The following is a 13,435-nucleotide window of genomic DNA, read 5'->3' as shown; positions in this document are numbered from 1 at the left end:
AAAAATATTCAGATGATTCTTTGCCTTTTTAAAGCACGAAAGTGGTTCTTGTAATGTGAAGAGGGTACTTACTGGTAAAACATCTCAGCGCAGGATTACTCAGTATGGCAAGACCAGAAACAAAGCTAGCCAATAAATGACTGTAACTTAAAGGATAGTGTTTAACTCCGTTTACAGTAACTGTTAAAGTAAGCTTCCTAGGTCCTTGCCCAATGATGATGCTCATATCTTTTTAGGTGTTGTAGTTGCCCGATCTTATCCCAAGATCTGAACTTTAGAATGGAGCAGAAATTAAAAAGATGGTCTCCAGCTGTGTGAAAGCACATCCATTTCTGAGTGAACTTGTGCTATCCAACAATCTTTTTATTTCCAGATCTTCTGGAAAATATTTGCTTGGTATTGGCTTACTGTTGGATAGAAGTAACCATCTTTTTAAAAATTTTGTAGGGTCAGTTACCAACCAGTCTAAAGATGCCACAGAAACAAAGAACACCAAAGAAATGCAAGAAATGAAGGAAAAGGGAGCAATGATGGCATTGCAAGAAACCAATCAAAAGTTAGAAATGCAGTTGGCTACGCTCAGGAAGGAGATGGAAAAACAGAAAAACGAGAGTGAGGGCTTTTCTAGAAAGATAGCCAGCTTGTGTCAGGAACAGTTTTCTTCAGAAGAAAGGGCTTCTGTCTTAAGCAGGGAACTCCAACAGCAGCTGTCTAATTGTGAGAAGATAATGGCTGAAAAAGTTGTGCTGAAAGATGAAAATAAGGGTCAAGAAGAGAAAATTCAGGCTCTCCTTCAAGAACTAGAGGCTGTCAGTCAAAATATTGCACAGAAAAAATCCAAGGTAAAAGAGGTTGAGGTAAAAATAGGCGAGCTAAGCAAGCTAGGCCCACAGTGCCCCACTGTGGATATTGACTTGGCAAATCAATCGGAGAAGGCAGAGATTGCCAAAGAAGAGCCTGAGGAAACTCCTGCAACTGCTGTTCGAAAGAGCTCCTTTCATTGCAGCATTGAAATTATCTGGGAAATGAGCAAGCAGATCATTCACGCTTCCTCTCAAAAGAGCGCCCGTATTGAAGACCTCCTCCAACAAGTTGAGCAGTTGCAGAGGCGGGCCTTGGATGCTGAGGATCAGGCATCTCAGCTAAAGTTAGAGCTGAGCGAAATGACCAACCAAAAGGATGTATCCTTACAGGAAAAGGAATGCCTCCTGAATCAGTTAAGGGACCTGCAACAGGAAAACCTGTGTTATGCTGAAAAATACAGGGAAGAGCAAAACAGAGCCCTTGGCTATTTAGAGGCGGTTAAAAAAACTGATGGCCTGTTGGAAGAGTGTAGGGCAAAAGAGGCTGGCATAGCATCTCTGGAGCAAGCACTGAAAGAAAAAGAATCTGCAGTTTTAGCCATGGAAAGAAAGGTGAAAGACATGCAGGAGAAACTCAACCTTTCAGAATCCGAAATGCAGAGGTTAAGTGACCAGGAATCTCAACTGAAGGCAGAAGTTCTAGAGTTGAGGAATAATTTGAGAACCGCTGAAAAGAATAATGAAGAATCAAAGCAAGCAATGGAACGGTAAGAAACTATTTTATCTTCCTAAAATGCAGGCATGAGCATAAAAGGATGTTAGTTCTTGTATTGCTATATTTACAGTCCTTTTCCCCAGGAGTGGCTTACATTGTGGTGGTCTCCTATCCCGACATTGCCTGGGGTCAGATCCCCATTCCACCCTTTTAGCTTCAGTAGTTGAATTGTATTATGTAACAGAGTTCTTGATTGGCCCTTATGGTTTTATTGCAAATTGGTGTTGTGTGCCTTCCCTCTTCTGTGAAGAGACAGCAGTGAGAAAAAGACAATAAAAACTTAATGTGCCTTCAGACTGTTCTGAGCCATTTACCTTTGCAAGCTGAGCTTTACCTTTGCAAGTTGTTCTAAAATAGTGTAGATTAAATTGGGGAGTGTGTAATAAAGGCATGACGAAGGCCTCAGACGTGTGCTGTTTCTCTGGGAGTAAGCCCCACTAATCAAGAATGGGATTTGCTTCTGAATGAGCAAGGCTGGGATTAGGCAGAACATTTTTTTAAAAAGGCTTTGAAAATAGGTTCATTGGATTTGAACATTGTTGAGTAACTGATTTCCCAAATGGGTAAGGGGCACATGGCACAGTCAGTTAGTGACTTGTGGCAGCACCTCCTCCAACCTGGGGGAATTGTGGTTGTCTTATCGGCCAGGTTGTCCTATGGCCTACCTGGGTACTCAGGGCAGCATCAGGGCAGATTTGAGAGTCAGCAAGGGGGAGTTGCTGTGGTCTATAGAAATCCCCCCTCCTCTCTCCTTCCTCTCTGTCCAGTGGGTGGGTTTAGAGTGTGTGTTTCTGGCGCTGGGTAATCGGGACAGATTAGGGGTTCTGCTGGTTTACTGCCTGCCTCGTTGCCCAGCAGTCTCCCTGCTTGAGCTGGTTTTAAAGGCCATGTTAAGGACTCCCAGACTTCTGGTTTTGGGGGATTTCAACATCCATGCCAAGGTGACTGACTCTGGGGTGGCTTGAGATTTCATAGCTGCCATAATAACTGTGGGGTTGTCCTAACATGCTGCCAGCCCAATGCATATGGCAAGCCACACTCTGGCCCTTGTTTTCTCAACTGGGCAGGAACCACCATCGTTCTGCCCAGACATTGAAGTCCAGCACCGAGGGCCTTCTGGCGGTTCCCTTACTGCGAGAAGCGAAGTTACAGGGAACCAGGCAGAGGGCCTTCTCGGTAGTGGTGCCCTCCCACCACATGTCAAAGAAATTAACAACTATCTGAAGGCAGCCCTGCTTAGGGAAGTTTTTAATGACTGATATTTTAATATATTTTTAATCTATTGTTAGAAGCCACCCAGAGTGGCTGGGGAAACCCAGCCAAATGGGCGGGGTATAAATAATAAATTATTATTATTACTATTAAAAGGGTGATGTAAAAGTGGAGGATATTGACATCAGATCACTTTCTGTTGAGATATAGGCTTTTAGCAGCTTTTCCCTCTCTGTAGAGGCAAAGGACCCATTAGGGAGGTTGCTCTCAGAGGCTGATGGATTCAGTGGGTTTTCAGACAGATCTGAGGGATTTTCTGGCTGATATGACTGGTGCTCCTGTCGAAGGCTTGGTCAACCTTTGGCGCATCCTCCCAGGCAATTGACAGATCATGATGGTTTTGCTATTCATTGCCGAAATGTTCTTGCTGATGAAGTTTTGCTGCTACTTTATTGTGTCTGTCTTTATAGGTTATTGTACACCTTTTATAGTAATGTATTCATTTTTTCCCAATTTTGTGTTAACGTTATGCTTCCGACTTTATGTTATGCAATTTTATTTTATGTTATTTCATTCTCTTAAAAAAAATTGTAAGCTGCTTGGAGAGTCGTGTGGCAAGCGACTAATAAATTAAATCATTAATAATAATGTTATAATATTTCTACCAGGCTTGCTGAACCTGGTTGGAAAGTACTAACAATGGTGGCAATAGCTGAGGCTTGGCTCATGCAAGCAGAGGAATTCCACCAAGGCTTTAGTAGGGCATTTCCTGGTGAGAAGTGCATATTGAACCAAAGTTTAATGCAGTTAATAAAAGCTCCTGGAAACCCTCATTCCCTTCTGCTTCTTGACTTCCTAGAATTAGGCCCCAAGGCTTAAAGAAAAAAATTCTCAAATAATCCCCCCCCCCCCCCCGCTGCTTTTACTTTCCAGGTTGAATAAGGAGCTCTCTGAGAGCACGGCTTTTTCCTCCTGTCTACAAACAGAAATCCAACAGAAAAACGAAGAATATGCTGAACTGAAAGAGAAACTGGCTGATGCCAAAAAGCAAATCGAGCAAGTTCAGAGACAGGTTTGTAGGAGGAGCAGTCAGGAAAAAGCAATTTCTTTAATTTATATCATTCTTTAATATATATCAATAGATATCATTATTGTACCTCTGGAATTAGACCACTTGCTCTTTATGCGAACTGCTTTGAGCACAGATATGTGTATATGGAAAATGCAATCTAGAAATGAATTTGACCATGAGGAAATATCTCCTCCTGACAATCTTTCCCAGTCAGCTGGGGAGTGCAAGAGGCTGAGTGCAAGAGGTTGTGGGGTTTGGCCCCATCGAGTGCTGGCTGCTGGTCTGGTAGCTAAGAGAGACTTGAGTGCTCCCACCCATAATGGACACCATTAATCTTACAGTATGCTTTGCTGGTTCACTTTGTTTCTATGTCCTGCTCCTTGTGCTCCAAGTTGCAACCAAAGTGGGCGACTTTGAACCATGCAGTCGCCTGTGGCTTATCTGTGCAGAAACAATAATACAGTATCAAACACCTACAGAGACCTGAATCTCCTTGCAGGTGGGGGACATGCGTACCGAAGAGAAACTACTACGGAATAAAGTCAGTGAACTTGAAAAGGCCAAAAACCAGTTATCTGAAGAGCTGGTCATCAAGCAGCGAACTATCCAGGAATTTAAGAAGGTACTTGTTGTTATAATAAAAATCATGTCTGCTTTTGTGAAAACTCCCTGCATAACAAATACAGAACTGTTGGAGTATAGGGATTAAGCATATGACTAGGCTGTCCTGGGCCCTGACTAGTTGTGGCTGATGGGAGTTCTAGTCCAGCAGTTTAAGGCTACGTTCTGCTTCCCCTGCTGGACACAGAATACCTGCTGTTGGAAATCTCAAATGGGGAGGGTGCTGTCACTTGCATGTCCTGCCTTCAGACTTCCCATAGGCATCTGATTGGCCACTTGTAAGAACAGGAAGCTGGATTAGATAGACCTTTGGTCTGACCCAGTAGAATTCTTAGCATGGGTTACTCCTAACTTATAGCACTATCAATGTCTGTTCCCTATATTATGGATGGGATAATACAGGTACTTTGCACTGGCCCTGTGAGGATTTCAGAGGTTAATGAAGCACACTGAACACTTTTTAAAATGCAGAGTGACAGTGTCAAGAAGCGTTTACACAAAACAGATCTCAAATAAGATCAGGAATAGGTCAAGAACCTTTGTGTGCCTATGTCCGTATATGTTGTTCTCTATGCTGCACGGGTACTGGCTTTTTTTCAGTCTTACAATGAATTTCCCACTGTGTTTTGCACCTCTCTCCTGCATCACTATAATCCAGTAGCCTTCAGACTAGGGACCCATCTTTTTAACCCAAACCTGCATTGAGAGACCTGTTTAATTTCTGCCCATATATTTGTTTGCTGGTGGTACTGCTGTTTCGACCCATCTTGGATCAGGGATGATCTAGTTGTAATTCCCAACCCACCAGCTGAAGACCAATGCATCAATCTACCTTCCAGGTCTGTGACTTTGCCATAGGTGAAGCCAGAGTTTCACAGTTGAGCTCAGTTTTAGAGTTATGCTACTGAAAAGTTACTGAAGTTGGTTCAAAGGAAAACTGTTCAGTAGAGTTTATTTCTCAGATTGTTATTGTGTAACAAGGCTTTGCCTGGTGTGCTCTGGTCCATGGGGTCACGAAGAGTCGGACACGACTGAACGACTAAACAACAACAAACAAGGCTTTAGATTTATGAACAGCTATTGATATTGATGTTATTTTCATTTTTGCATATATGCACCTTTTCCCCCTCTGTGATCCAAATTAGGAAGAGCTGAATAAGAAACTTGAGGAAGCTTTGCAGCAGTATCAGAAAGCATGCAAAGGTATGTAATGAACAAAGTTTGTATATTTTACAGAGAAGTGTGCCCTAATTTGGGTTTATTGCTTATTGTGTTGTGTTCACAGTGTTGAATGTTTTTGTTCTGGACTATTATTTCAGTAGTCAAACCTCGCTATTTTTATATATTGAATTTGGCTGCGGCTCTAAACAAGTACAGTGGTACCTTGGTTCTCAAACTTTATCTGCCCTGGAGGCCAAAACCAAAGCATTCCAAAACCAAGGCATGCTTTCCCATAGAAAGTAATGCAAAATGGATTAATCCATTCCAGACTTTTAAAAACAACCCCTAAGACAGCAATTTAACTTGAATTTTACTATCTAACGAGAAATGAAAGCAATAAACAATGTACTGCAGTCACACAATCAATCAATCAGTAGCTGAACTGGGTTCCACAGGGTCACAAAAACAAAACAAAATGAGCCACAAAAACGCAAAATAAATAGCAAAAACAGACAGACCTCAGCGTAACACTCAAATCGGAAGCGTAACACTCAAAGCGGATCACGTTTTCCGAAAAAAGTTCGCAAAAGTTTGCAGTGTTTGGGTTCCAAGTTGTTTGAGTACCAAGGTGTTTGAGAACCAAGGTACCACTGTATGCCAGTATTCGTTAATCTTTTTATAGATCTATGTTCCAAAGAGAAAATCATTGAAGATATGAAACTGACTTTGGAGGAGCAAGAACAGACTCAGTCAGAACAAGACCAACAACTTGAAGCCAGGTTTGAAGAGAATAATAAACTCATGGCAGGTAAGTTATGAGGAGAGGACAAGCTCCTTTACCCCCTGTTCTGAGCCCAACCTTCCCCCATCCCTTTGGTACATGTGTGTGTGTGTACCTCTTAAAATATATATTCTTTATAGTTAAAGTTTTGTCAAAGCTTCTGTTGAATTTGAGAGGCATAGCCTTATAGCAGCTTGAAGACTAAGAAGTTTTGCTATGGCATAATAAATGTTCATGAACTAGAGCAGCGCTAGGGACGATATGATGCAACCTGGCTTGGGATAGGCAATTTTGGAGGATACAGACCTTCTAAATAAATAATATTAAAGAATGTTAAATTGGTAGTGGGTGGTGGTAGGGAAGAGAAGGAAGTAGGAGTAGTTGAATACCATGCAGTGCAAAAAGTACTGTCTCTGACAGTACATTTCAAGTTGAAATAGCTGAAATCCAAGCACATATGAGCAACTTTAAATAACAGAGAAATGCCAGAATCCACAGTTGGGAAATACTTTTATTCAGTTCAACCAAAATGCCACAGAAGCAAGTTCAAGTTCTCCAGAACTCTTCACTGGGCAAGATGCTAAACAAATTGGGATCGGGGTGAGAAATGAAGGGGAAAGTCCAAAAAAATCCCTCCGACAATGCAGTTTATGCAGCCTCTTGCTTCTCCCTCTGTAGATCTGGAAGCATGGAGGAAAAGGTACCATGACCTAGAGGAGCAAATGAGGAGTCCGGCACAACAGAAGGTTAACACAGAATGTGAAAAAAGCACAGAGTTGCTCCGTGAAGAAATAAAAAAGCTGCAAGAGAAGCTGGAGGTAATGTTTGGGTTGCTGTCATGGTTTAAAGATTCTACATGACTTTGTTGCAAACCACATGGAGGACCTCATTGCCATCTGTCCTTCTTGTTGTCAGAAGAATATTAATAAACTGCTACTGGATAATTTTGGCAGAAGGGGCAGGTAAGCCTGAGCTTCTAAGACCCGTGTGTCTGGAACATCATTATCTAGGTGGTTTAATGATTTCCCACTTGGGAAGTGAGAGACACACCACTTGGTGTGAATCTCTCTTACTCGAGCTCACCTTAGTGAAACGGGTTGTTTTCCCCAAATGAAGGAGTAGTGTTACCTATGTAAACTACCCAAATGCATGTGCAACTTGCACCTTTGACTGAACCAAAAGCATCTAGAAATGTGCATTTGCCTGGCCTGCTAATACTGGCATGAGCAAGTTCCTGCTGGCTCCAGTAGCTTAGAGCTACAAGTGGGTTCTTCTTAGGCCTTCACTGGCCTCTTTATTTCTTCAGCTGCTGTAATTTCCTTCCCTGAACCTAGAGCCTTCTGAGGTGGAGTAGGCAAGTGGAAAAAGGATTGTAGCATCCATACAGCTGATAATCCTAAAGCTTACTCAGTTCTTCATTTCATACTTGGTAACAATGCTTGGTGTCCCATCACAACACACACACACAAACAAACTTATTAAGGATAAATAATTGGAATAAGGGGCATAAAGAACAAGGCAAATCAAAGAAAATACACAACACTGATATTTTATACAATTATTAAAGGTCAGGATATTATTCATCCCAGGTCATATATTTGATAGGAACTTGTACCAGTATCACAGATAGTTTATGAGGGGTGTATTCTTTGTTAAAGATATGCCAGCTGCACTGATGTGCACAGAAACCTATTTTTTTCTTCGTTTCTCGCTTCCCTCTGTGGGTCCCTAGCCTCATGCTGTGGCCCCCATTTATGCATTTCATTGAGTTTCATTGCACAGCTTAAAGTTCTTGCACCAGGGGAACTGCTTAGTTGGGTACCACCCATAGCTACCATGACAACATTATTTGGGTCGAATCTGCCTTTCCTGAGAGTTGTTCATGTGGCTATGTACAATTTCCCAGACTCTGATGAAATGGAAGCTTCAACTTTCTCCCCTTTGCATGCCAAAAAGAGAGTGGGCAAAAGAAGAGTATGCAAACAGAAGGCTTGCCAATGTGGTATTCACATAACGCTAAACCATGGTTTGGCACTGCCTCTGAATGCAGCATAGCTTTGGAAGTACTGTACAAATAACTCAGCAAGGGTGCTTCATGTTGGTAGATTGACACTTTTTTCTGTAGAAAAGAATAACACGTTCTTTCCAGACTGTGTGACAGCTAAAATTTTAACATTTTGACAGGAATATGAAGAACAACAGAAAACGGATCGCAAAAAGTGGCTGGGAGAAAAAATGGCTCTCATAACTCAGGCAAAAGAAGCAGAGACTCACCGTAACAGAGAGATGAGAAGATTTGTTGTAGACAGAGAACATCATGTGAAGCAGATGGAAGAAGCAGTGAGTAACTATGAGCTCCTAGTGCACTAACCAGTTCTAAATGGAAGGGTCAAACAGCAGGTGTATACAGGAGGGGTGTGCTAAGAAGTAAGTTCTGCTGTGTTCAGTGGGATTTACTTTCAGGTAACTGTGACAATAATGTTCTCCTTTGGGGAACAAAATCCTGTATCTTCAAAGAATTGAAGGAGCCCAAAAATGTAATCCCAAATGTTGTAAATAAATGGGAATGAATTTACCAAAGTGGTGGGAAACCTTTTTGGATCAGATTGGTATCTTCCCCACCCTGCAGGTCATCTTTTACAGGTCATAATGATTTCAAGTGATTGATAAGTGGGTGTTCCTGCCTACCTATCAAAGTTGGCCTGTGAAGGTGGAGCTAGAACTTTCTGTGCATTAACTGGTGCACAGGGAGTTAAATCCAGCTTTCTGCAGGGATCACCTGTGTGAGTAGCCAATCCAGCCACATCTCTATGTGATGTCATGTGTGCAGCAGGTAGGAGTGGTTTGGGGGAAATGACCTGGGAGTCCAAATGGGAAGGCCTGGCAGGAATAATTTGGCCCATGAGCCAGAGGTTCTCCACCCCGATCTGCTACTTCTCTACCAAACGACACAAACTAGTTTACAATTAGAATAACTTGTAAAAATACAAAAGCTTCCCTGTATTAAGAAACAACAACAACCCTGAAACAACATATCCACAAAAAGTCATGCAGCTGGGACAGTTCCTCCCTAAAGGGTTTTTACTGTGATTTTCAATTCCTTGCCTATAGGAAAAACTTGTGACCGAGAAAGATAATGATCTCCAAAAATGGCGGGCAGAGAGAGATCAGCTGGTGGCAGCTCTGGAAGTTCAGCTTAGCTCTCTACTTTCAAGTAATGCACAAAAAGACCAAGAAATAAAAGAACTGAAGGAAACTGTACTGAAAACTTCTGGCAAGGTCTGTGCAATGCCCTCTCCTTTTTTCGCAACTGCCTTTTTGTATTGATGTGTCTCTCACACATGTATTCTGCTTTTTGTGAAATGTAGTGGAAGTACCGTATGTTTAAGGTCTTAATGACATTTCCCCCACTAGAACTTGTTTGATATTTACAAGTCCACTGCTTGGCCTACTGGGTGTTCAATGACTGTTAGCTGAATGAGTGAACAGACTCCATGAAACACATATCTAGGATGATCTGAAAGTTATGTTGGTGTGGCATTCGATCTGTGATGGACCATTCGCGCACAAAGTGATCACTTAATGTTGACCACCAAAAAACCCCGAGCACATGAGGTACAAACTTCTGAATTAGAAGTTGCTGGGGAAGAACAACAGCTTTTGCCATTGGTGGCCTCACAGATCACATCTGGCAGGCTACACGGCGAAACTTTTTTAAGCACTCTTGCTGATCTGCGTTGGAACAGGAACTACAGCATTTCTTGCAGTTCCAGATTCTTCAAGAATCTAGCTTGTGTTTTTGTAGCTGCTGAATCATGATGGGCATTTTTTTTGTACTATGTGCAATACAAGCTGGCTTTTTAATCATCAGGGATTTCTTTTGACAGATTCAGTGTGACAAATATGATTTGCACGTGTATTTTCAGAAATATTTTGGACTCCTTTTTTAAACAAACAGTATTGTGCGCTGAAACATTCACATTGAACGTATGTTGCAGTTGGAATAGCTTGTTTTTATATAAAAGAGTGGAATCTAATGTAGTGCACTTTAACCTGTGCTTGACCATTCATTTCTTGATAACACACAGTGCCTTTCTTTTCTTTTTGTCTTTTAAAAGGATTGCAAAATTACAGCTAAAGAATCTAGAGACGACGTTACAAATGATGTAAGACGAGTTAGTTCTGAGAAATCTACAACTATGTCACCCATTCCAAAAAAAGAAGCAGAAAACAAGATGGACAACATCTGTGACTATAAACTGGTAATTTAATGTTTTTAGTATCTTTCAATGGAATCCTATATGTTACCACTGTTCTCAATGGGACTTACACCTAGATAAGTGAGGAATGCAGCCAAAGTCTCTTACTGTTAGGTCAGGTGCCATTTTTCCTGCAATTACTACTCATACTTAAAATTAGTAAATTTCAATACTTGTTAATAGGGGTGTTTGTGAATAAAATGTATATTTTTTTGAATTTTATATTGATGATGATTATTGTTACATATAGGGAAATTCACCTTCATTGTTTATATTCCTGGATTCTGACTGTCTCAACTAGAAACTGGGCACGTTGTGTTGCTGGTTCCATGCCAGCAGAGATTCAGCAGGCCTCCCTCACTTTTGACTTTCAGGCACCTCTTGAAGACATCATCATCATCATCATCATAAGTTAACAAGTCCACTGTTCAAAACATTTTGATTAGCCAGGCATTTTTCTGTTTTTAATGGTTTGGATATTTTATTGTGTAGTGAATTTTTGTACACTACCCTGATGTCTTATGAGGAGCAAAATATAAATAGTTATTATATAAATGGACATTTGTGGCTTTTCAGCAGCAAACAAGCTCTACAGAAGGAGGGCATTTCATAAGACAGGCACTGTTTTGTAAGATAACTGGTTCTGCATCTTTTATTTTCTTTTTCATGTATATTCTGGTAGGCCTCCATCCTCCAATTTCTCCTTTTCCCTCGGGGCTCATGTGGAACTTGCCCTGGCACCTGTCACTCTGAATGTTACCCATGTGGTTTTCATCCTCTCTTCTTTCCATTTTACGCTGCTTTACTCCAACCGTAGGACCAGTCAGACACCATCCTGGATTCTTGTGAAGTATCTTCAGAGAGCAGCCAAGCCAGTCGATTTCCAAAACCTGAAATGGAGATTCAGTTCACACCTCTGCAGCCCAATAAGATGGAAGTGAAGCATCAGGGGAGTTCTGCCACAGTGACCATAAAAGTTCCCAAGGCAAGGAAAAGGAAGAGCAGTGCCATGGATGAGGTATTTAGTCATGAGATTGTTTAACGTTGTTCAGGGTGTGTGCACATAACACAGTAAATACAGTTGTACCTTGGAAGTCAAACAGAATCTGTTCAACTTCTGACACATTCAGAAACCAAGGCGCAGCTTCCGATTGGCTTCCGATTGCACAGGCGCACCGGAAACAGTAGCGGAAGCTGCGCTGGGCATTCGGCTTCCAAAAAAACCGATTGAAAACCGGAATACTCACTTCTGGTTTTCGATTGTTTGGGAACCGGAACGTACAACTTCCAAGGTCGAGGTACGACTGTAGTACTTAAAATATTGATTAGAAAAATTCCCAAAAGTTTCAGTCCTAAACACATCTTAAAAACTCACAAACCCATTTGATGAAGTGGGCATGAAACCTTTATGTCACAATATTCTTTAAGGTGCCACAAGAAGCTTTGTTGTGCTTTAATTATATCATATTTAATTGCCCCTCTGGACTATTCACAGCCGGAAACATAAATTCCGTCTTCTAGTCAGTTGCTGTCATCTAAGCAAAGGCGGCTCAAGCCAGTGCATAGAGGACATCTCTGTATTTCCCAGGCGGAGAAGGTCACAGCCCAGGGAATTTGAATTTTACTTTTAGATTGGCTTTCTAGCTGAATGCAGCCTGTACTCTGATTATTGGCAGCCTTCCAATCAGTATGTCATTGACAGTGGTAGAACTGCGTCAGGTTGTGCCCATAAAATATCTGGCCTTCCCTTCCACATAAGAGTCCCACCAATTCATAATTCATTTTCACACTAATGGTAGCTTTCTGCTAAGGAGAGCAGTGTGTGGTCCTTTTGGATCACTATCTGTGGCAGATACTTTTGGATACTTTTAACATCTGTGTTAAAACTTCAAAAGTGTGCTGCAGAAGGGACCACATGAATTCATGAATACTTGGAGGAGGTGAGTTCACTGGAAAAATAACTGGTCTCCTCAACTATTTTTCTTCAAGACAAATACACTCTCAAGATGCTGGAAAAGCAGAGTTAGGAATAAATGCACTTCTGATGGTCTCAGTCAGGTACTGGATCTCTTTGATCTCTACGCTCTAGATGTATGTGTAGATGACAGCAGTATTAGTTCTTCATATTTCATGTGTTTCGTCATAACACTTCAATGAAACTAAACCATAGCTAAATTCAGCTTCCAGAGCCCACCTCTCATCAACCACCTATTACCTATTGCGGATAATCTGCTATGCTAGTATACTTGTTTGTCACTCAGGAGATGTACAACAACTGAAATCAGCCTGCCAGTAACTTGTGTCAATTAATTCTATGAGGCACTTGGGCTACAGTCTTAAGCATCTGTACCTGAAAGTAAATTCTACTAAAATGGGTTGGATTTCCTGCATCAAATGGTTTTGGTGTGTGTTTGTTTTATTTTGCAAGTTTTGAGAAACTTGCTCAGGAACTGGGATTATAAAGCTGGCCTTTATTGGTGACAGCACTTTAAAATTCAAAAACTCTTTTTAAATTCAAAAGCTGTTTTTATTTAATTGAGTGGTGGCGATGGAGTCCTGAACTCGATCATCTTCCCATTTAGACACGTAAGCCCCCGCTATATATTCTTTAGTGGGCTTTAGTGGTTTATCAAATAGTGTTTGCTACCTTGGTTTATCCTGAACCAACAGGGTGTCAACATTTTGAGAGAAACCTGCAAAAAGGTCCTGACTATTCTACCAACCTGCATCATGCTAGCTATTCATTAATTC

At 41.4% G+C, this 13,435-nt stretch overlaps 1 protein-coding gene across 2 annotated transcripts in view; it reads left to right on the top strand.

The window, feature by feature from the left end:
* KIF20B (kinesin family member 20B) overlaps nt 1–13,435 on the top strand; it is a 38,814-nt gene that overhangs the window by 20,758 nt on the left and 4,621 nt on the right. For both annotated transcript variants that reach the window (XM_083441269.1, XM_083441268.1), the window contains exons 20-29: nt 448–1,570; nt 3,724–3,862; nt 4,362–4,484; nt 5,629–5,686; nt 6,327–6,452; nt 7,104–7,243; nt 8,610–8,765; nt 9,537–9,704; nt 10,544–10,687; nt 11,502–11,702. In XM_083441269.1, coding sequence (XP_083297395.1) covers nt 448–1,570; nt 3,724–3,862; nt 4,362–4,484; nt 5,629–5,686; nt 6,327–6,452; nt 7,104–7,243; nt 8,610–8,765; nt 9,537–9,704; nt 10,544–10,687; nt 11,502–11,702 — 2,378 coding nt within the window. The remainder of the gene's footprint in view (nt 1–447; nt 1,571–3,723; nt 3,863–4,361; nt 4,485–5,628; nt 5,687–6,326; nt 6,453–7,103; nt 7,244–8,609; nt 8,766–9,536; nt 9,705–10,543; nt 10,688–11,501; nt 11,703–13,435) is intronic.

Source organism: Podarcis tiliguerta, assembly GCF_965153285.1.
Source record: "Podarcis tiliguerta genome assembly, chromosome: 5".
NCBI lineage: Eukaryota > Metazoa > Chordata > Lepidosauria > Squamata > Lacertidae > Podarcis > Podarcis tiliguerta.
This window is presented reverse-complemented; position numbering and strand designations above follow the sequence as displayed.